This window comes from Anoplopoma fimbria, chromosome 16 (genome assembly GCF_027596085.1).
Source record: "Anoplopoma fimbria isolate UVic2021 breed Golden Eagle Sablefish chromosome 16, Afim_UVic_2022, whole genome shotgun sequence".
Classification (NCBI taxonomy): domain Eukaryota; kingdom Metazoa; phylum Chordata; class Actinopteri; order Perciformes; family Anoplopomatidae; genus Anoplopoma; species Anoplopoma fimbria.
In genome coordinates, this window is record NC_072464.1 from 18,781,574 (window position 1) to 18,803,182 (window position 21,609).

General features: G+C 42.0%; 1 protein-coding gene across 3 annotated transcripts in view; it reads left to right on the top strand.

The window, feature by feature from the left end:
* myo1b (myosin IB) overlaps positions 1 to 18,427 on the top strand; it is a 57,245-nt gene extending 38,818 nt beyond the window's left edge. The window contains exons 11-31 of one of the 3 annotated variants that reach the window (XM_054614782.1): positions 450 to 568; positions 1,135 to 1,221; positions 1,377 to 1,442; positions 4,676 to 4,780; positions 6,901 to 6,963; positions 7,115 to 7,315; positions 7,580 to 7,806; positions 7,971 to 8,171; positions 9,369 to 9,462; positions 10,523 to 10,672; positions 10,780 to 10,848; positions 10,964 to 11,050; positions 11,445 to 11,531; positions 13,469 to 13,555; positions 14,971 to 15,045; positions 15,196 to 15,330; positions 15,580 to 15,686; positions 15,822 to 15,954; positions 16,354 to 16,506; positions 16,836 to 16,966; positions 17,052 to 18,427. In XM_054614782.1, coding sequence (XP_054470757.1) covers positions 450 to 568; positions 1,135 to 1,221; positions 1,377 to 1,442; positions 4,676 to 4,780; positions 6,901 to 6,963; positions 7,115 to 7,315; positions 7,580 to 7,806; positions 7,971 to 8,171; positions 9,369 to 9,462; positions 10,523 to 10,672; positions 10,780 to 10,848; positions 10,964 to 11,050; positions 11,445 to 11,531; positions 13,469 to 13,555; positions 14,971 to 15,045; positions 15,196 to 15,330; positions 15,580 to 15,686; positions 15,822 to 15,954; positions 16,354 to 16,506; positions 16,836 to 16,966; positions 17,052 to 17,184 — 2,510 coding nt within the window. In that variant the 3' untranslated portion in view covers positions 17,185 to 18,427. The remainder of the gene's footprint in view (positions 1 to 449; positions 569 to 1,134; positions 1,222 to 1,376; positions 1,443 to 4,675; positions 4,781 to 6,900; positions 6,964 to 7,114; positions 7,316 to 7,579; positions 7,807 to 7,970; positions 8,172 to 9,368; positions 9,463 to 10,522; positions 10,673 to 10,779; positions 10,849 to 10,963; positions 11,051 to 11,444; positions 11,532 to 13,468; positions 13,556 to 14,970; positions 15,046 to 15,195; positions 15,331 to 15,579; positions 15,687 to 15,821; positions 15,955 to 16,353; positions 16,507 to 16,835; positions 16,967 to 17,051) is intronic. The other 2 variants (XM_054614783.1, XM_054614784.1) reach the window with 2 other exon arrangements.
* The last annotated feature ends 3,182 nt before the right edge of the window (positions 18,428 to 21,609 follow it).

The window sequence follows — 21,609 nt, forward strand, 5'->3', positions numbered from 1 at the left end:
TACTTTGTAGAATTCTTCCATCTCCAACAGCGTGATTATTTTATCATCAGAGACATATTTATTTAATCCTTAGATATCAACAGATAAGGTTCATGTTTTGCTTTAACTGTTCAAAAGTTCCTCGGCCTAATTAAATGCACTAGAATGCATTGACATGAAAACAATGAGAAACCATTAAAATATAGAATATCATCACAAGAGGTTTACAATCCAAATAAAGTAACTGTAAAGCATCACAGTGACCACCCCAGACAAATTTTTCATGAAAACGAGGGAGCAAGTTTTAGGGGAATGCACATGTGGTGGTCTAAATCTTTTTAAAAGCAAAACAAGTTTACATCCATTCGATCTACAAGCTTTATGATCAGCGGCAACGTAAAATATGGAATATGAATCGTGGTCACAATTATTTGAGGTCATATTTTAATCCCTTTTTTTCCCCTTTAAAGATTTGAAAGAGATGTGTGAGCTGCTGGGGACCGAGCAGTCGGTGCTGGAAAGGGCGTTCAGCTACCGCACGGTGGAGGCGAAGCAGGAGAAAGTGTCTACTACCCTGAATGTGGCCCAGGTCAGAGGGAACGTTACAGATCTGTCTTGCACCAGTTATGCCAATGTGTATCTGCCATACTTGAATTGACACACACACACACACACACACACACACACACACACACACACACACACACGCACACAGGGCATGAAAAGCTAAAGGGACATTTCTTCCCCATGACTTGCTCCTCCGGCTGCCGACTCTCATCCATGTCAATGCAACATGAAAACCTCTCCATTATAGATAAGCCTTATTCCTCCTGGAAAATTCAAATGTAGGTCACATTTAAGAGGTTAGTGAGTTCACTCAGACTTTTCATATGATGAGGATGTTTCAAACGTGGTCCTCTGTGTACAAAAGCAGAATAGTAAAAGGTGTCAGAAATTCACCTGACCTCAGAATAATGTTGCCATTCATGTTTAGTGTTTTATGAGTTTGTGTATATTTGCGAAGGGAGTTCTTTCTTTTTGATTTAAATTTTTTTGACCTGTTTGACACTCAAGTAATGGCCTCTAGGATGTTTAGTAGTATGCAGAGATGTAGTGAAAATGAATTCATGCATGTTTATCTGTGTCAATTTACAGGCCTACTATGCCCGAGACGCCCTTGCCAAAAATCTCTACAGTCGTCTGTTTAGCTGGCTAGTTACCAGGATCAACGGAAGCATTAAAGTAAGCAAAAAACTGAATTTATTTTACTTCATGTCAGTTGATTTTTTTTATCATTTCTGTTTCTGTATTCTTCACTATTTTTCATGCTACGTTAAACTGGCATTACATACCCTTCATAGTGTGTTTCTAATATTGACAATATTGTCTCCCTGCAGGCACAACCTAAAGCTCGCCACAAGGTCATGGGTGTGCTCGACATCTATGGCTTTGAGATATTTGAGGTAAGACAAAAGGCAGATCAAACCCACTCCTTGTTTCTAAGCCACAAGGACAGATTACGACCGCCCAAACATTTTATTACATTTAAAAAGGATTTAGCCCCGGGCTGTTTGAGTGCCTGTTTTGGTTCCTGTGAGGAGCTTATCAATAAGAACTGAAGGCTGCTAAAAACACACACGCACATCAGATTAGTTCAGCCTTATTGCTCCCAGGGGTGAAATAATGTATTGTGGCAAGGTGATTTTAACACTAAAATCAGCATTTCACAGTAGAAAAATGGCAACATTAAGGAATTGGTCAAAACACAGTCATTGACAACACATCAAATACACTGTCAACGACATGACACAGTAAACAGAATGTCTTTGATGCTTCAGCCACATTGCATATTACACAAATATGTATGGGTTATACGGTTCTATTATGTTAATTATAGGAATGCATGTGCATGCAAACACAAGGCAGAGTGCACTGTATAGACTTACATGGAAATGGAATAAATGTCCTTACCCATTTGCTTGATGCCTTCAGTCCCCCCCCACCCCCATATGTTCATGTCTATTTCATATCCCTGCCTGTTTCGCCCCACTCACTCTCAAGTCATCCCTCTCCTCTCACTCTTGTGTTGTGTCTGGGTCACCAGGATTGCGTAAGTAACACCTGCACCGGCCGGTTTGCTGTGCCAGTGTGCATGCTGTGATCTAAACGACTTAATTCAGCTCCTCATTAAAGACGATTCAGGGCTCCCGGTGTGCAGCATAGCCGCATGACTGGAACGATGCAAAGGAAGCCTTTGGCCTCGTTTGAATCATGACTTGAAACTCAGTTGTCAGTCTATTAGGTTACACCCGGCTGAAAACTAATGCAGTGTAATACAGCAGCCCTGCAATAAACGCTACATTCATAAAAGCTGCTGTTAAGTGTGTAGATTTTTAGAGAGGTGCTGATGCAAGGTTATAGTCATTTAGCATCATGTTGAATTGTATTGCATCTAACTGACAAAATACTGTTTTAGAATGATTTATCTTTGCAGGGCTGTTGTATTAGACTGGATTAGTTTAATTATCAGGTGCACCTGATAAACTGGTAACTAAATGTGTTGCTGCTGTATTGAATGTCTTTTTGTTTGTGGTTATAAACAGATAGTAGTTTAAAGAAATAGTTGACTATTTTGGAAAGCATACACTTATTGTCTTTCTTTCCAAGAGTTAAATCAGAAAATTGCCACCAGTGTCATGTTTGTACAGTAACTATGAAGCTACAGTCCCTTAGCTTAGCTTAGCTTAGCATAAAAGACTGGAAACAGGGGGCCTGGCTCTGTCTGAAGGTAATAAAGTCTGAAGCTCACTTTAAATGTCCCAAAGTAACAAAATGGACTCTTTCTTGGCTGGGAGCAGTAACTTTCCTGAGTCTCGTCATGACCCTAAGGTTGCCCGGCAACGTGTCCTGGCAGTGGAGTTACTGTACCCAGATAAAGAAATGGTCTGGCACATGTTGTTTTTACATTTTGGGGTCTTTTAAACGTTTGGCCAGATCCATGCAAAGTTAACAGTCTCATAACTGTAGCTACATATTTACTGTACAGACATCTACAATGATCCAACTCTGTGAAAGAAAGCGAATAAGCCTATCACCCAAAATGTCGAACAATTCCTTTATCAGATACAGATTAGGCTGAAGTTTTGGGATGTTTTAGAAGTCAAGTGGTCATTTATAAAGACATTATTTTGAGAACACTAAAGGCGTCAATTCATTATGACATTGTGAGTGTATGGCAAATTCATGATCATCATAAAATACAGGAAAGAGTAGAAGAGAGTAGTAAGCCATTCATCTCTCTAAGTATGGCCTTTTTTCCCCCCTGGAAATGTTACTGTTTCTGTAAATGTTAATGTTTGGGGCAAGTGAATCAACACCTCTTAGAAATAGGACCATTAACTTTAGGCGTAGTTCTAAGATGGCGCCTTCCTCAAGCTGCTTTAAACCGCATGTCATAAAACGGCTCAGTTGCAGCTGAAATATTAGTCTGGTGTCTGCTGCCACTTGGGTATAGACATGTTTTTGAGTGTGTGTGTGTGTGTGTTTGGGTGTGTGTGTGTGTTTATTAAGGGTGAAGACGATCTTTAGGTTTCTCAGTAAAAGGAAATTAAGTCTTCACATCAATCACTGACCTCCCGGAGGCCATGTGTTCTGTTTCCTGGTCGCTGAGAAACCTTGCTGCGTCTCTCACTCTGAGCTCCTAGACTAAACATGCTGCTCTAACCACTGCTGTGTCCTTAGCAAATGAATGTTAACCTAACCCCGCTCATAATAGGGCTGTCTGCCAAGAAGCATGACTAACGGTCATAATTGACATCAATAATAATCGAGAAAGACTCCATAAATGTTTAATAAAGTTCGTGACAATTTACAGGAACTTGTTCTGGAAGGGGTTTATTGTCATAAGGTGCACCGGACAGATTTGCTGGTATCAGTTGTTCACTGTCCACATTGATTAAATATTTGTTAAAAGATGGTTGTTAAAGAGACGAGGTAGAGGGAGTAAGCTGCAGGCTGTATTGTTTTCGAGCTGGTTATTGCTGGTATTATGTCGGATGTACTGCTTTTAAGGATTTAGAGTCTGTCTCCAAAGCTCAAAAAAGACTATTTTTAACTGGATGTCACTTTAAACAATATTGCATGGCGAGTTTAAACAGTCAGAAGTGAGTTTGCAGGTTTTTAAAAAATGATTGCATCATTGTGGATGCAATTGTCAGTTCAAATTTACTAAATCGTGTCTTTAAACTGAAGCTATAATTCCAGGAACTGTCTTTGGTCATGCAAAATGTGTTTAAAACATACTGTAAGCTCTCCTTATAGGTACGCGTCGGTACAACTATCCGCTTTAATAAAATACTGTAGGAAAATGTGGCAGAGATGTGACCATGCTTATGAATGTTTGCAGAGAGGAAAGAATGCAGTCAGAGCTTTGAGAAATAAGAAAATCAAACCGAAGTATGTAGTAGTTTGTGCAGCAGAAACAACAAGAGCAAGGCTCTTCAATTTAATAGCTTCTGAAATTGAACAGATATGAAAAAGTTCCAATTTCCCCTTTTGCAGTAAAAAAAAAAAACAAACAAAAGCTATTTCACTGACAACGACGTTGAACAACGAGTTAACAGGCAGCGCCGTGATCCCACATGTCGACAAAGGCTGGAACTGATTGGTTTTTCTTCTCCCGCGGCTGCTCCCACAGGACAACAGCTTTGAGCAGTTCATCATCAACTACTGCAACGAGAAGCTGCAGCAGATCTTTATCGAACTGACGCTGCGTGAGGAGCAGGAGGAGTACATCAGAGAAGTAAGTTTGTGTTCACACATACAACACATAATCCACATTGGACACTGGGATAAGTTACCACGAAGGCCAGCCTGTAGCCCTGGAAACACTCTCTCACCTGCAACTGTACATCTACATCCTTCAACATGACGGCACTCAATTTGTTGTGTTGAATGTTCATCATCGCAGGCCCTCTGCAGCATGATCCCCCAACTAGGTTGCGTCACTCATCTGTTTAACCTTTTGTGCTTATTTCAGCTAAATCTGCGTACTTGCCTTTCAACCTAAAGACATTTCTACTTCATGTCTGTCCTTTATCCCGTCTCTGTCGTCCATCACAGTCCTGATTTTTTTATTCTCTCCCCGTCTCCCCTCTGTGGAGTTGCAGGGACGGAAGTGATCCCTCACTCCAGCGAGAGTAAACACTCCCCGTTGTGGGCCTTTAAGCTCTGTTTGTTTTCAGAGCTGTGTGTGTGTGTGTGTGTGTGTGTGTGTGTGTGTGTGTGTGTGTGTGTGTGTGTGTGTGTGTGTGTGTGTGTGTGTGTGTGTGTGTGTGTGTGTGTGTGTGTGTGTGTGTGTGTGTGTGTGTGTGTGTGTGTGTGTGTGTGTGTGTGTGTGTGTGTGTGTGTGTGTGTGTGTGTGTGTGTGTGTGTGTGTGTGTGTGTGTGTGTGTGTGTGTTGCAGTGGTGACCCCCACACCCCTTCCCCACTAACACCGCCACCAATGATATTCCACTGCTGGCCTCTATCCAGTGTGCTGCATGGGAAAATCCCACAGTGCTGGAGAAAGGAGGGAGGACCACCAATCAGGACATTTTAGCCAATTTAAGCCACACCTTATTTTTCGCCCCCTCCAAAAAAATATATATATGTCAGATTGCTTACATCAACCAGTGCTACATTCCCAATCCATTAGCAGCTGTGAATGAGATGTCGGCGATGTGGGTTTTTTGAAGGCCAGTGGCCTTTTTTTAGAGGGCAAGATGGAGAATGTTTTCCCTTTCCTCTCCAGAAAGGCTTTGTGCTCTGTCCTTGCTCGGATGATGGAAAGAGACAGAGCAGGGGAAAAAGGCCCGCTGAACATAATCCAGCAAGGACAAATAGGGCTATAAAGATGGATGTACCAACATTAAGACTAATTTAATGATTTTAAAAACTGCACTAAAGTTTATGATAAAAAAAGTTTATGATTTAAAAAAAAAAATGCTTAAATGAGAAATGTAACTTTAAAGGGGGCTGGGGCTATTCCATTTAGTGTTTCCGGGACATTTGTTCTCATTAGTACCAAATGCCTCATGTAAATGTTAAGTGCTAAAGATATCAATGTGTCTAGACGGAGGATAACCTCAGTTTATAACATTGTAAAACATACGGTTTTAGATTAGAGTTAGAGACTTTTAGACGTTAGAGATTTTTTTTTCCTTCTCATACCCATCAACAGTGGAAAACCTGTCCAGCACTCATTCTTCATCATTGTTACCGCAAAGTCTGGCTTGTTAGTTGCTTGATATCCTCCTAGATCCATCTTTTTTAAATATGTTAACTTATATTGCACTGTGATATGGATATGGATCCCTCATTTGTTGCTCTTCCTGAGGGTTCTTCCATTTTCCCCCATCAAAGGTTTTTCCTTTTCCACTGCAAGGGTCCAAGGACAGAGGATGTTGTTTGCTGTACAGATTGTAAAGCCCCCTGAGGCAAATTTGTAATTTGTGACATTGGGCCATATAAATAAAATTGACCTAACATGACTTTTAAAGCTTGAGGAGGAGACACTATTGCGAGGAGGAGATCAAATCAATGTGAAACAATAAAGAATGTCACAAACTGAGAGTAACCCGAGTATACGCTTGGAAATTAGCTGCACTGAACAACTCTGGTTGTGACTCATCGATTGGGGGCTACTTCACATCAGCTATGTTTAGCATCAACTTACTTGTTGAGGGCTGCTTTGGGAGGAGAGTGTTGATTCGGTGATTGTCTTTCAGGTACTTCACCAGGTGCTCAGCGTTGCATTGAAATACAGGCGATATCATTAACCGCTCAATTCTCTGAGAGTCTGTCTGATGTGGAAAAGATGTCACGTTAGCTCAAGATAGAAACGCTTTTGTCACTTTTGACCTTAATTTGTTTTGTTTCAGGGCATCGAGTGGACCAACGTTGAATATTTCAACAACGCTATTATCTGCGACCTCATTGAGAATGTAAGTCACTCTCCCAGCTATCAGAGAACCAGTTCAGTTCTTCAAGTGTTTTGCAAACCACAATACAACAGCTAGAGACCAGTAGCAAATAATAATATAACTCTGGGTATTGAACGCAACCTTTTTAATGCCTTTTTATTAATGTGTCCAGCACCAAAATGGCATCTTGGCCATGTTGGACGAGGAGTGCCTGCGGCCGGGGACAGTCACCGACGAGACCTTCCTGGACAAACTGAACACCATCTGCGCCGAACACCAGCACTTTGAGAGTCGCCGCAGCAAGAATTCAAAGTTCCTCACGGACCACAGCCTGCCACACAATTGCTTCCGCATTCAGCACTACGCCGGCAAGGTACTGGAACGTTAGTCTGTGTACAGAACAATAGCAAATTACAAGATGATGTTTGTTGAGCGATACAGGGTCATAAAGGGAATGCAGAAAGAACTAATGAGATGTAGATGGCAATCTGATTAATTTATGCATCTGATGAGACAAGGAAATTCTTGACATGCACTCGGTAGTAATAAAATCTGAAATAGATTACAAAGAAAATGGTTTTTGTTCAGTTGTGCTTCCTCGATGAGATCTTCTGATGTTCCCCCTGCTCATATCAAGGTGCTGTATCGGGCCGAGGGTTTTGTAGACAAGAACAACGACCTCTTGTACCGGGACCTGTCACAGGCCATGTACAAGGCCAACCACAGCCTCATCAAACAGCTGTTCCCCGATGGCAACCCAGCCAAAGTCAACCTGAAGAGACCGCCGACTGCTGGGTTCCAGTTCAGAGCATCGGTGGGGACGCTGATGAGGAACCTGCAGACCAAGAACCCAAACTACATCCGGTAAAGTCCTGTCATTCTTACAGGCTGTTTTTGACCTGCCAGTTTAAGGGTATTGTGGGTTTGTGTGAGATATCTCCAGTATTGAAACTGCTGCTTCTAATAAGGAATGGAGTAATCGGTGTTACCTCGGTGTGAACAACCTCTCTCTCTTTTTTGCTTCACAGGTGCATCAAGCCCAATGACAAGAAGGCCTCCCACATCTTCACCGAGTCTCTGGTCTGCCATCAGGTGCGCTACCTGGGCCTGATGGAGAACGTCCGTGTGAGGAGAGCGGGCTACGCCTTCCGCCAGGCCTACGAGCCGTGCCTGGAGCGCTACAAAATGCTCTGCAAACGGACCTGGCCCCATTGGAGAGGGCCTGCCAGGTAACGGTCGTGTTTATTCTGAAGCAGAGACTTAATTGCTGGGCAGAGTGGAGCAGAGAGAAAAGAGGGGTCTCGACACTGGATGGTCGCCAAAACAAATCCCTCCTTTGGGTCTTTGTGAGAAAATGGAAGTGTGGAAGCCGAGCAATGCTCATAGGTATCTTTAACTAAGGCACTGAGTCTCAGACTACTCCCAGCGGAAGCGACTGTGACCAGCACTAATAGACTGCAGTTTGAGTGGTCAGCTCCCAGGTGTGCTTGTGTGGAGCTGTGAGAATGTGAAACAGGTTATTGCTGGAAAAGGGCTCCGATAGCTTTTCTTTCCTGGATAAATAACGGTTCAAAGGGGGGAAATAATCTGCTGAACTTGACGATTTACTCAACACACTGAAACACAGTATACCTTAAAAAATATAAAGCAAAGTAGTAGTAGGAGATTACACGCTACTTTTAGGGAAATATTATATTATTTAAGTATGGCTTTTTTTCCCCCTGGAAATGTTTCTGTAAATGTTAATGTTACTTGTTTCAATTAATATTAAATGCAAGGAATATCCCCTACTTTTGGGAAAGTGAATCCACACACAAGGTGGAATATAATTATTGTGTTACTTTTTATACGAGGATGTGTTTGCTTTTTCTTGTGACTGAATTTATTTACAACATACAGTCCTTACATACACAGTTTCAGGTTTTTGCACGCACCACATGAAACTATCTGCTTGACGTCCTTTCAGAAACTAGCAACAGTCCTGCAACATACCACAGCAGTTGTTCATCAGAAATGAACCATTCCCTCTCTGAACCAGAACATGTTGAGACATTGCATCCTTTATCTGTCTCCTTCTGTTCCAAATCAGCCAGACTTACATGTTCCATCCTCTGTGCCGGTAAAAAGCACTGAGATTCCTATCTGCTGTACCACACGTTGCTATCTTGTTGTTCAGCCATCCCTCAGTGCTTTGTGCGGTTTCTTCATCCCCCCCCCCTCCACATGTTTTTCTGGTTTTGTTTCATTCTCCTTTTTAATCATTCTTTCTCTCTGTTTCTCAAGCTCTACATCCTCAGTGCTGTTTTTCTACTGTGTCCGAAAATCTTCCCACTGCTTCTACACAGTTGCATTTATGTTGTTCATGGCCCCTTGAAGTGTCACGTATGCTTTGGATGACCCCATCTGACCCTTCTTTCTCTCCATAGGGAAGGAGTGGAGGTGCTGATGGTCGACCTCCAGGTCCCACTTGACGAGTTCTCCTACGGCCGCTCCAAGATCTTCATCAGGAACCCAAGAATGGTAGAAAACAGAATAAAGCATCCCTTAAATATGTTTTGTAGTCAGTTTAGACATCTGCTGTGCAGTCCGGTTGATCCGGCTGTGAATGTCTGAAGGTTGAATAAAGCACGCTCGGCTGCTCTGTTTTTCTCACAGTAAGATGTTTGTAAAGCAGGGTGAGCTGCACTCGGCGCCCCCACTTCAGCAATTAGCATGTAACCACCAGAAAAAAACAAAACACATGGTTTCACTTAGCCCTCCCATCTAACATGGGAAATGAGCTTCTTAACTCAGCGCTTGTAGGCTCTTCAACAGCTCAGGCCTGCAGCATTTGAATGGACTTTCTCCCCACCCAGTGAAAAGACCAACAGAGCTTGGAATAACATGATCTCATTGTGAGAGAATTTTTTGACTTTTCTATCTGATCAACTTATCTGCCTTATTTATCTGCAGCTGTGAAATCACTTCATGCCATCTAGTTTAGGGGATTTTAATCCACGTTTCCAGACGATATTTTTTTGAGCTCATCCAGCTACTTCTATTTTTCTATTTTTATTCAACCTTAACTTACATTAACAGCCAGATAAAGTTGGGCAACGAGAAATTCTGCTTTCCAACCTGATGCAAAGCAGTGCTATGAAAAAGACCAAGATCTTCTGCTAGATGAACAAATGTCATTGGCTTGACTGGAAAATAAAATGTTGTACTGACATCCCTGATGTCGATCCATTTTGAAGTCCATTTTTTTAATTGTTTCGGCGTGAGTCCAAACATGAAAGGGTTATTACCTTCCACCTTGCTCTTTCCAGGAAATAGATTGGACTTTGTACTTGATATCAATGAATAAGTATTTGATCAGATAAAAAGAGCATTTCTATTGATCTCACAGAGGGAGGAGGTTATTTTATGATTTATTTTCATTTTATAACTATGACCTTATTGCAGATGATGCAAACACACAGTACTTGCCAAAATATTTTTTTTATGTTGATACCTGCCAGTTTCACAATACATTTCACACTGTATAGACGAGTGTTTTCTTCTTGCCTCATGAATGTAATTTGCACCTCTTCCCACACAGCTCTTCTCCCTGGAGGAGAGGAGGAGGCAATGCCTGCAAGACCTGGCCGCACTTATTCAGAAGATCTACCGTGGCTGGAAGTGCCGCAGCCACTTCCTGCTGCTGAAGAAGAGTCAGATAGTGGTGTCAGCATGGTACCGCCGATATGCGGTGAGGCTCTTTGGGGACAATGCATTGCTCAAAATCACGCACAAAGCAAAATTAACAACAACAACAACAACAGTTAATTTCTTATTTTTACCTTCTCCATCTCACAGCAACAAAAGAAATACCAGAAGATCAAGACCGCCACCACTGTGATGCAGTCCTACACCAGAGGATGGCAGGTGTGCACCTCCCTGTGAATTCACTCTGTTTAGAACAAAATCTAGTAGGAAGGCAAGCGAAAAATCATGACAAGAAAAAAAATAAATGAAATGTTTGCTTCTTCTATTTCACCAGGCCCGCAAACTACTGAGAGAGCTGAAATATCAGAAGAGATGTAAAGAGGCAGTGACCACCATCGCAGCCTTCTGGCACGGCACCCAGGTACTGACGCATTAAAGAGCAGATGGATATCAAGAGAGTGAAGTTATTACCTCAACGCAGCACCAGCCTGGGTTTTATACAGGCTTTTTTTTTTTATTCATGTGGTGGAAAAAAGCTGCAATACTGAAGTCTTAACAGTATTGCCTTACACACATTTTCATCTCATGCAGCGTTCCTGCCTAATTGCCCAACAGTATTACAAAGCTATCTTTGATGTTATTGCTGCTGTTTCCCTTTGGTCCTGCTTCGTTTGCTGATCACACAACTGCAACTTTCTCTTTTTCTGTCCCGTCCCGTCCCCCCCCTCACTCCTCTTTCACTTTCCTTTTTCTTGATTCTTTTCCTTCTCACAAACCTCAACCTGTCTTACCTAACGCCCACCACATCCCACCAGGCTCGGATGGAGCTGAGGCGTCTAAAACAAGAAGCGCGGAATAAACACGCTGTGACAGTAATTTGGGCATACTGGCAGGGAACCAAGGTATTTCCACCCAGCCATAGTGTGTCTCTGTCCCAGCTGTCTTGTCCGCCCTGTTCACCATGTCCCGTCCATTACCATTCCCACCATGAAAACAGCATTATGATATAGCAGCCCCCTCTGAACGAACCCCTTCGATCCGGATCCTTCCGTTACCCACTGGCCTGATTAATGTGTCTCATTGTTGTCCGCACTGATTTTTCTGTTTTGTAGTAGAATCGTCTTCAAATGTTTGGTTGTTGTTGATCATTTATTTCCGTCATGGTGATACAAACCAAAGCTAGATTCTTATACGTATGAAACTCACCTTTCTAATCTTGTTCAACCATAAGACGTCTCTTTTTAATATAGTGATTTGCGTGAAATTTTGCCAATACGATGGCCTATAAAAGATAAGATAAGATAATATAAGATAATCCTTTATTAGTCCCGCAGCGGGGAAATTTACACCTCAGTGGATGTGTATAATCAAAGCCACTTTGTAGTCTGCATGTATAAAATCTTGTCAGAATTTACTTAAGTGTTATCGTTTGACATATCCTTGGTTGTTAATAATCAATATTTTATTTCAAGGTCTCTCAATCTGCTAATGACTGTAAATTCTGATTATACAAACTGTTAAATATAATTCTGTGTGGTAGGCGAACTTTGTTCTTAGCAAACGGAAAGGCTTCTTAATAGTCAGCAGCATCGATAGATGGATAATGAAATCATAGTCCAGACTGATGTCATATTGTATTTCTTTCCTCTAAAGCATGACCTTTTGCAGAGTCACAAAACGCGAGCGCCACTGAAAGTTGCTCGCGTGTTGACGTTTAACCCCCCCGGTTGTCCCGTCTCCTGACATCCTTTGTTGTCTTTCGTCAATGTCTCCTCATAATGCTTTTATCACACCTACTCAGCACCTCCCCCTGGGACGAGTAAGTTTTGATTGTCACTGAAATTAACTTCCCCCCCCCCCCCGCAACTGCCACCGCTTTTTTATCAGGCCCGGAGAGAGCTGCGTCAGCTGAAGGAGGAGGCGAGGAATAAACATGCCGTATCGGTCATTTGGGCCGGCTGGCAGGGCACCAAGGTATTTGGGAAGCCTGTCGACTTGACTTGCCGTGACTTGCCGTCTCCATCAACCTCCCCCCTCCCATCCAAACCCCGCCCCCAGAAAAACCTTAACACACCCATCATTCTGCTCAACCCATTCTTAAGATTCTATGTACGATGAAAGTTAATTTACCATACATCCTCTCACACATCTACTCTTCCACCGGAACGCTGAAGTGTAAGGAAGAGTCTTCCTTATGATACAAAACAGTCATTTTCACCGAAGCCTAAGTCATTTTACTAATGTAAGAAGTTCAAGGTTACATGGGCAACACCATTTCCGGGAAGATAACAGTCAAACACAAACACACAAACACACACACGGGTCATGTCTTGCCTGTGTTTTTTCAGCTTCTTCCTCCAAGGTCCATGCCTCACCAGTGCACGCTGCTTGCCCTCTGCATGACTTCTTTCCTCCTTGTGAAGTTAATGCATGTTTGCTCTTTGCATCACAGTACTGTTTGTGTTTTTTTATTAAAGGGAGCTGTTTTGATCCTTTGAGGTGACCTTTGTTGCCCCAGTTGTGACTTTTTGCACTCCTCCTGTTACTGTCAAAGTTCCACTAAATAGCACAAAGTCTGTTTCCGTTACAGAAGTTCCCCTGATAAAATATGTGTCATATTTTGTTTTTTGGAGTCTGGAGCAGTACTTTTGCAGGCTCCCCATGGTCACACAGGGCTGGTGTGCAGTGTGTGTGTGTGTGTGTGTGTGTGTGTGTGTGTGTGTATGTATATATATGATGTGTGCTGAGGCAAAACAGTGTCTTCCTCTTCTTCCTCTCATCTTCTCTCGCTTCGTTTGTTCCCGATCTCTCTCTCTTCCCGTCCACCCCCACTGAACAGGCTCGCAGGGAGCTGAGGAGACTGAAGGAAGAGGCCAGGCGTAAGCATGCTGTCGCTGTGATTTGGGCCTACTGGCAGGGACTCAAGGTACCTACCAGCCCCACGGCGCAGCCAGCGCCAAGTCTGCCACCTACTCATCATCCCCTAACCCCTCTTCATCCTCCTTAACCATCTGCTATGTGCACACTTCTACAGGAAGCCATTCTCATCCTAATGCTGTGACCACATCTTATCCATAATGGCATTGTTTTAGACTCTGCAGCTTTGGATGCAAAGACCCCAGAGGTTAAGCAATTGGAACATGAGTGGCTACACATGGTTTATTGGCGGATATATTGCATCAACTTTTGTTGCAAATCCCACCATCCAAACAGTATAACGTTTGGTTTTATGCATATTTAACACACCACTACAACATATAGTAGTTCCACAAAGTTTACAAGAGCACAAACAGATGTTTCCTCTTTTAAATAATCGTATCGCAGTCAAGTTTTTCTTTTTTCCTCCAATACGGCAATCCCAATGCCCGTTGCAGTCCTTGTGGGACTTGCAGGTCTTGCCGTCACGTGTGGCCCAGACAAATGTATTTAACACAATAACTGTGATCTCATTTTGACCCCGTCCACCTCATTCAAAAGTCAAAATATAGTTTACCCTGAAAATAAATATTTCCAGTTTATTTGAGGCGCCCAAAGCATTGAAAAAGTTGCATTTGAAACAATGAAACCAGGCCCTGGTTACCCAAAACCATCCACAACCTAACAGTTTTCACCAGAACAATTATGGCAAGCTAGTTTAAGGTGGACTTCCTCCCATTATTCCATAGTTTGAGATGCATTTGACATAATTATTTAGGAACATTTATACCAACAGAACATGACTGCCACAACAGAGGCTGTCTGTATTCTTACTGATCTGTTTTTTCTAAGTGTCTCCCGCTGTCTGCTTCCTCTGCATCTGTGCAACTAACCCCGTATCAAGCACTATCACTTTGTTGTACCCAACAGTATTTGTTTCACTTGTTGTTTCTTTGTCTTTTAGGTGTGTAAAGTGTTCACGTGTCCTAGTTTGTGGTGCTTATCTGTTGCGTCCCTTTTGTGGTTTTTCCCGGAATAACTGTCATCACTCTGTTCATTTGCTGCAGTGTTAATCTTTTCATTGTGTTGATTGACTACCCTGCACCGCACAGTGCGTTTGTTCACAACTCAATTTGGGCAATTAAGGTCAGCATGAAGGTCATTTGTCATAACCATCATTGACTTTTCAGTAATTAAAATGCAGTAATCGTTTTAATTTTAATTAATTCCAGCAGTTGTTGACATTATCTGTTCCAGGTGTTCATTGTTTGTGACTAACCAAATGTCTGTTCTAGTGTGCTGTCTGTGTATACTGTCACCCTCCATTCAGTGTGTTCCTTTTCTTTCCTGCTTCACATCAAACTAATGGTTGACAGGAGATGATTGACAGTTTGTTTATTCTTTCTTTCTTTTTTGCTGTAAAAGGTACGCAGAGAGTACAGAAAATTCTTCAGGGCAAATGCAGGCAAGAAGATCTATGACTTCACCATCCAGAGAATTGTAAGTGGGAGTTGAATATATATATATATTTGCTTGCTGAAAGAAATACATAGATAACTGTGTTCCTTCGTATAAGCAAAAGGGTATTTTCTTGTGGTTGTTTATATTTGCCAAAATGTTGTTAACCTGCAATTATGTCCACTTGTGCAGATGCAAAAATACTTCCTGGGCCTGAAGCGCACCACACCCTCCATGTCACCCATAGACAAGAGCTGGCCTGCCAGGCCTTACCTCTTTATGGATGGAGTCCACTCAGAGCTGCGGAGAATCTTCAATCACTGGAGGGTCAGTCACCTCTATCTGTCCTCTTTACCCATGTTTAATTCTTCTTCAGTCAAATAGTATCAAATACAAAGGCAGTAACAGCCAATCAAAATAATGTCAAATCAGTGCAGAGAATGAGACAACAAGATCCACGGAACAAACTTGAAACTTGGAAAAAAGAAACCATTGCATAGGAAACACAAAATATGAAATATTTAATCCAGAAACCCTCATTTGAACCGTTGTTGTTGTTGTTGTTTGTGTGTTCAGTGCAAGAAATACAGGAGCCAATTCACAGAGGAGAAGAAGGCAGTTTATGAGGAGAAGCTGGAGGCCAGTGAGATCTTCAAAGATAAAAAGGCTCTCTACCCGAGCAGGTACCTGAAATTCACTGGGGCAGGGTGCTCGTTGTTTCGTGGTATACAGTAGGCTTATAAAAAGTAATATCCAGATGAACGGGTGTCTGTGTCAGAGTTCTCATGCTGCATGTAACGTGAATGTCTTTGTCTCAGCGTGAGCCAGCCCTTCAAAGGAGACTACCTGGAGATCAGCAAGAACCCTAAATATCAGAAACTCAACAGCGCCGTGGATGAGAAGGTTCTGCTGGCTGACGTGGTCAACAAGATCAACAGGGCCAATGGCAAGGTGAGAAAAGATCACTCGCACTACAATATTTTCAGGACCTATACAAGCTAAATGGATTGTGAAGGCCAGAATACGAGCTGCGATTACATCGTCACACTGCTGTTTGGAGTTTAGCTCCACTTTTCCACACAGGCCTTGTGGAGCACAAAACTATTAAGTTGTTTTGAAGGGTAATTCAGCCCGCTGTGCAGCAATCTGATATGTTTTGACATCATAACAGCTATCATTATTTCTGTTCCAGCAGACAGCAGACGTGTCGGGACACGCGTATTCTGTTTCACGCTTAACCCTGTCCCAGTTTCAAGATCAGATGGAGGCTAAGAAAATGCAGCTAAGAAGACTTTTTGGACTGTGCAATTTTGCCGTGACAGTGACAGACATTTTTTTTCTTGTTTGCAGGGCACGGCTCGAATCTTCCTGCTGACTAAGAAGAGCTTCGTCCTGGCTGACCAGAAGACCGGCCAGGTGAAGGCCAGCGTCCCTCTGCCAGACCTCACCAGCGTGTCCGTCAGCACGCAGAGTGACGGCTTCTTTGCTCTCAAACTCAAAGAGGTGAGGCAGACCCGTTGGGATGTGTGTAGATTTAGGGCAGATGTTCTCATCTCATGTCCAACTAAACCTTTAAGGCCTGCTGAGACACAAAAGTTGTTACACAGCAGTCAACAATGAGCACTCGTATTGAGATATCTATAGAAACCAAACTGAAACCTTATACTAGACAGCATTTTTGGACACAGTGGGGGAAAAAAGACTTCAAAAATTTAACTAAAGTAGATTTATTGTTTGCCCAAATGCAATTATGCTGTTTGTTTAAATGATGGTGGGTCACATCGTAGTGTACGATTACAAATGTTTTTACTTATGCTGCCATTTTACTTCAGGGGTCGGCCTCAGCCACCAAAGGAGACTTCTTACTCAGCAGTGAACATCTGATCGAGATCATCACCAAACTCCACCGCACCGGGGCCACGGCTGCAGACAGCGAGCAGCTCAACATCGACATCTCAGACGAGTAAGAGAGCCAAAGTTAAATCTGGTTTCGAATCCCCTCCCACATGGATGATGTTTAATGACGTGCTTATGTTTCTGTTCGTCAGGTTTCTGGTGCAGTTCAAGCAGGACAAAGTGTGCGTGAAATTCGTCCAGGGAGCGACCAAGAACGGCAACAGCGTGTCCTGCAAGCGCAAGAACAACCGCCTGCTGGAGGTGTCGGTGCCCACAACAGCGTAATGGAGCTCTCCCCCGCAAGACTGAGGGGCGTCTGAACACCGAAACCACCACCCACTCCGAACCTCCGGTCACAAGAACCATCACCCCAGTGCCCACCCTGAGCCTCGGAATGACAGTGCAGTTATTTGGCTTGTTGTGGCGTTGTTTTTTCCCCCTTCAGTCTCTTCTTATCCGATTTACTCTGGCACCACTATAGCTGTAATCATGTGCCACTTTTTTTGGGCAAAGAAAACCCTTATCTGGGTTGCATGCCACAGAAGTTTGGTCAAATATTTCACTGGTGTTTTGTAAAACTGGGGTAAAGAGTTGAAAATGGATGAAAGAAATATCGCTAGAAACTTCTGTATACCAGTGTCAATGTTGATAATGATTGTTCTGCCTGTATGTTGAATTATTCTTCGGAGGAAAATGTCATTATAAGAACTTTGAGACAAGCTCGTGCCTCAACTGGCCTTGACTCATCCATTTTTAAGCAGCTCTGTCTTTAAGCAGATGGCTTAGAATGTGAGATGAACTGGGAACTTTTGGGCTCGGGCTGTCAGATTTAGATTCTCTGAAGATACTTAAATACTGCACTTGTCTTCACCTCGGTGTAACCAAAAAGAGGATGAGCTGAAAAAAGATTTTGATTGTACGTCGTTTTATTTTCTATATATATATATAAATATATTTTCTCTGAAACAAAGAACAGTGGGGCAGTTGAGAAGTCAAATGTAATTTGCTAGATAATTGTAAAACCACTTTTGTATCCTCCTGTATGTGCCATTGAACAGGTCACATGACTTGTCACGTGTCTGTGTACAAATACAAACAGAGGAAAAAACCACACAGGCGATGGACCCTGTTCTTCACAACATCCCTGCCAAAAATGATTTGAAGAGGGGGATCTCATCTTATCGACCTGTGATGGCAATTTCTTGTAAGTTTTGACAGCACCACACATGTGATCAACTTCAATTCCTCCACAAGCACAATACAATTAGTAATCATCTTCAAGCTTTATTTCATCTTTCAAAGAGTCATTGTAAACAGACTTCACATCCTCATAGGTTGTCATGTAGGAGTCAGAGGAGGCAGACAATTCAGACATATTGTTGGAAGGAAAAGTACTCAACCACGAGAAGGGGAAGGTTATCTACCCGTCATAATGTCTTCACCAGATCCAAATCGTTCTCTGGTGCAAAGCCAAATCCCTTTCTATTGATCTTTTTCTGTTGTGTGCAATAAATTAAAAATGCTTCGTCTCGATTATTCTCTTTGCAACAAAACAGCAGTTCAAACCCATAGCGGTCGCCCATTAGCTGTACATAGGCTCTGTAGGCTGTAACCCCGGCATGGACAAAGGGTTTCTGTAGTATCCTTATTTTTATTGCTGTGTTTGTGAAATAGCCTTTCTTGCCACTGCAGCTTGAGTAATTGTGGTGCTTGACCCACTCTGACCTTATGTTTATTTTTCATGGGAGAAAGACCAAATATTAAGTGCAAATGACCATAGGTCCTTGATCTGTCTGAAGAAATCGACCAGCCAACACCTTCTAGTACACTCATGTACACATTTGGTACACACATATTTACACGCAAGCCAAATGTGGCTGTCAAAGAAGCGACTATAGTGCTATATTTTCAGGTATGTTGACTATAATCTTTATTTTGATGTACTGGTAGAGGGGTTTGTGACGTTTATTGTCAACCAGATGTTTCTCTGGTGACTGTGAGGGAGGAACACAGCCAAACTTGGTCTCGTCATGAGTGCGATCCAGGATGTCTGGGTTGTTTGTTGTTTGTATTTTTTTTAACGTCACACACGACACAGGGACTTGAGAAATCAGTTGTTGCTGTCCCTCACACAGGAACGATCAAGCTGAACGTCAGTTTTGATGTATTCTCTTCGTTGGCACTGCACAGTTTGAATGTTCTGCTAAGGTGACATCTTCCTCCCCCTCTCTCTCTCTCCCTCTTCTCTGTTTCGTTTTTTTGAACAATGGCTAGCGCTGCGAAATGATGTCTGCATTCTTGTGTGCCTAATGTTAACCTGTGTCGATAGACACAACATGGAAATGTTTCAGTAGAACTCTACAAGTAACTTTACAAGTAATCTTTTTTTTTAAATTAAATAAAAATCTGTAATAAATAAATAAATGTCATTCTGGGAGTCTGTGACACTTTTTATTTGGTTGATATCCATTTATACCAGCAATGCTAGTTTGTCAGCATCCACACCAACCCACGAATGACACCCTAACCTTAAATGTAAACTGAATAAAAGACGTGTGACGTTTCAGAGGCTTTTGAACAGTCTTTTCATGAAACCCTCGGTGTGCAGGCAGAAATCAGTCATCAGATTATTGAATTTCACATTCCTGTGCGGGCCTTGGTGGCTATTTATCAGCAGTATCAACAGGGGGTTGGCTGGGACAGAAAAAGTTTTGTGGGGGTTACTAGCATCGAAGCTGGACGACCAGGCCTCGTAGTCAAGCAGCTGGCCAGATGTTTTCCATCACATCTGGAGAGAGCTGTCTTAGGGTTAAATTCCGCGGCTTGGGGAGAGCTGCCGGCAACAGGTCTCCAGGGAGCAGCCCTCAGATTGAGCACAGAGTGGTAAAAATAGCATACCATTTTGGGCTGCCCGGTACCCGGTTCCCACCACTCTGCAGGCTGGGAAAGGAAGGAGGAGTCCCAGTCTCCCAGTGGATACTCCAACCCTCAGTGGGACTTGGAATTGTACAGAGCCTAATCCCATATCCTGCTAAACCTGTAGCATTCTAACAGCGAGGAAGATCTGCATTAAATCAGCACAACAGGGCAGGAGGTCCTGGTTGTTGCACCAGACCAGATCCACAGAGAAATAAAGGAGTTGTGTCAAGTTGTAACTATTTTTAATATCTTGTACAAATTTATAACAAATATTTATCAAATTTGCTATATTCATCTTAGATTTGATGGTTACTGATTCTGCACACTTTTTAATACAATTTAGTTTTATTTGTGACGGATTCTAATGATATTGACATTCTACACGTGGTACCATCTCATGTAGTGGAGGTGAATGGAAGGTAGACCCACGCAGCCTTTCAGATTGGGTAGTCTTTGGTGACATCCCATGGATTTAAATGGAATTACACTAAAAAAGACTGGAGGCGCTGGAGTAGTACAACAGAGAAGTTGTCCATAGTGATGGCTTTTTACTCATATGTTAAACTTTAATAAATGAAAAGATCACACATAAGACAAGCATCTTTTAAACTAATAAATTAGTTTCTATACTTATGACTTTTATTTTAGGATAATTTATAAGAGTATGGAGCCAAGTCTTAATAATTAAAAAAAAAAAAATTGAAACTGAAAATACAAGTTTTGGTCTTGAGCTTTGAAAAATACAATAATGTATTCGAAATAAAAATAAGTTAACGGAAATTTCAATGGGGTTGAATATCATTTTGATTCAATTCTGGAATTGGTTTGAATAAAATATTTATTTCCATTTTTCACTTTCATATATTTTTTGATATTGAGGTCAAAAAAAAAAAATACTTTCGGTCAAAAAACTTTTTAGGTTTTTTTTTACTCATAATGTATACGAATAATACTGAAAATCTGCAGAAGGGGCAAGATTAAGTCAGTCTGCGATGCTTATTCTAAATGAATGTGTCATAAAGCAAATATGACACTCTTCCCTTTAACATGGTTCACTGTATTTTTCTTTTTAAGGAAATGTAGGACTATGAATTTAAGCATCTCTCTAGTAAGTTGACTGTTTCATTTTGAAATTGTAGCTATCATTTTGCTATTATAATACCAAAACATTGTACAAATGTTTTCCGGAAAAAAGCAACATTGTTTTGACTCAAAACGATTAAAAAAAAGAAATGCATCATAATTTATTTAGAGCTTATCAGCTGCAGTGGACTTCAGTGCTGCTGGAAATATAAGCAGGAAAAAACACATGTAAGTTTACCGCAGTTATGAACTCCACTCCTTACTCCTCCACTCTCACTACACCGTCTACAGCCCTGCATAAAAGCATGGACTGGAGAGAGTGGACATTTATAGCCACAACCAAGGCTCTCTCTCTCATCAAATAAATGAAAGCAGTCATAAATGAAAAGAAAAAACGAATACATAGTCACTACTCCTGCTCATCCGTGTCTATAAAAAAGTAATTGCCTGGGGATAAAAGTTGCCTTTGTGGTGATGGTTCTTACCTGAGAGTAGCAGTAAAGAGTGGCCCTGAAAGAGTGTTGTCTCTGATAACCTGCTGTTTTCCTGCAACTGTAGCGTACAGTCTCTTCAAGGTATGTCTGATTGGGCTGAATGCTACTTGATATTTTTGGATGCCAGATTGACAATTTTTTGCCTCAGTTTAAGCACAGGCAAGTTACCAAACCTCCACCAGGAACAAACAATGCACCCATAAATGGTCACCAT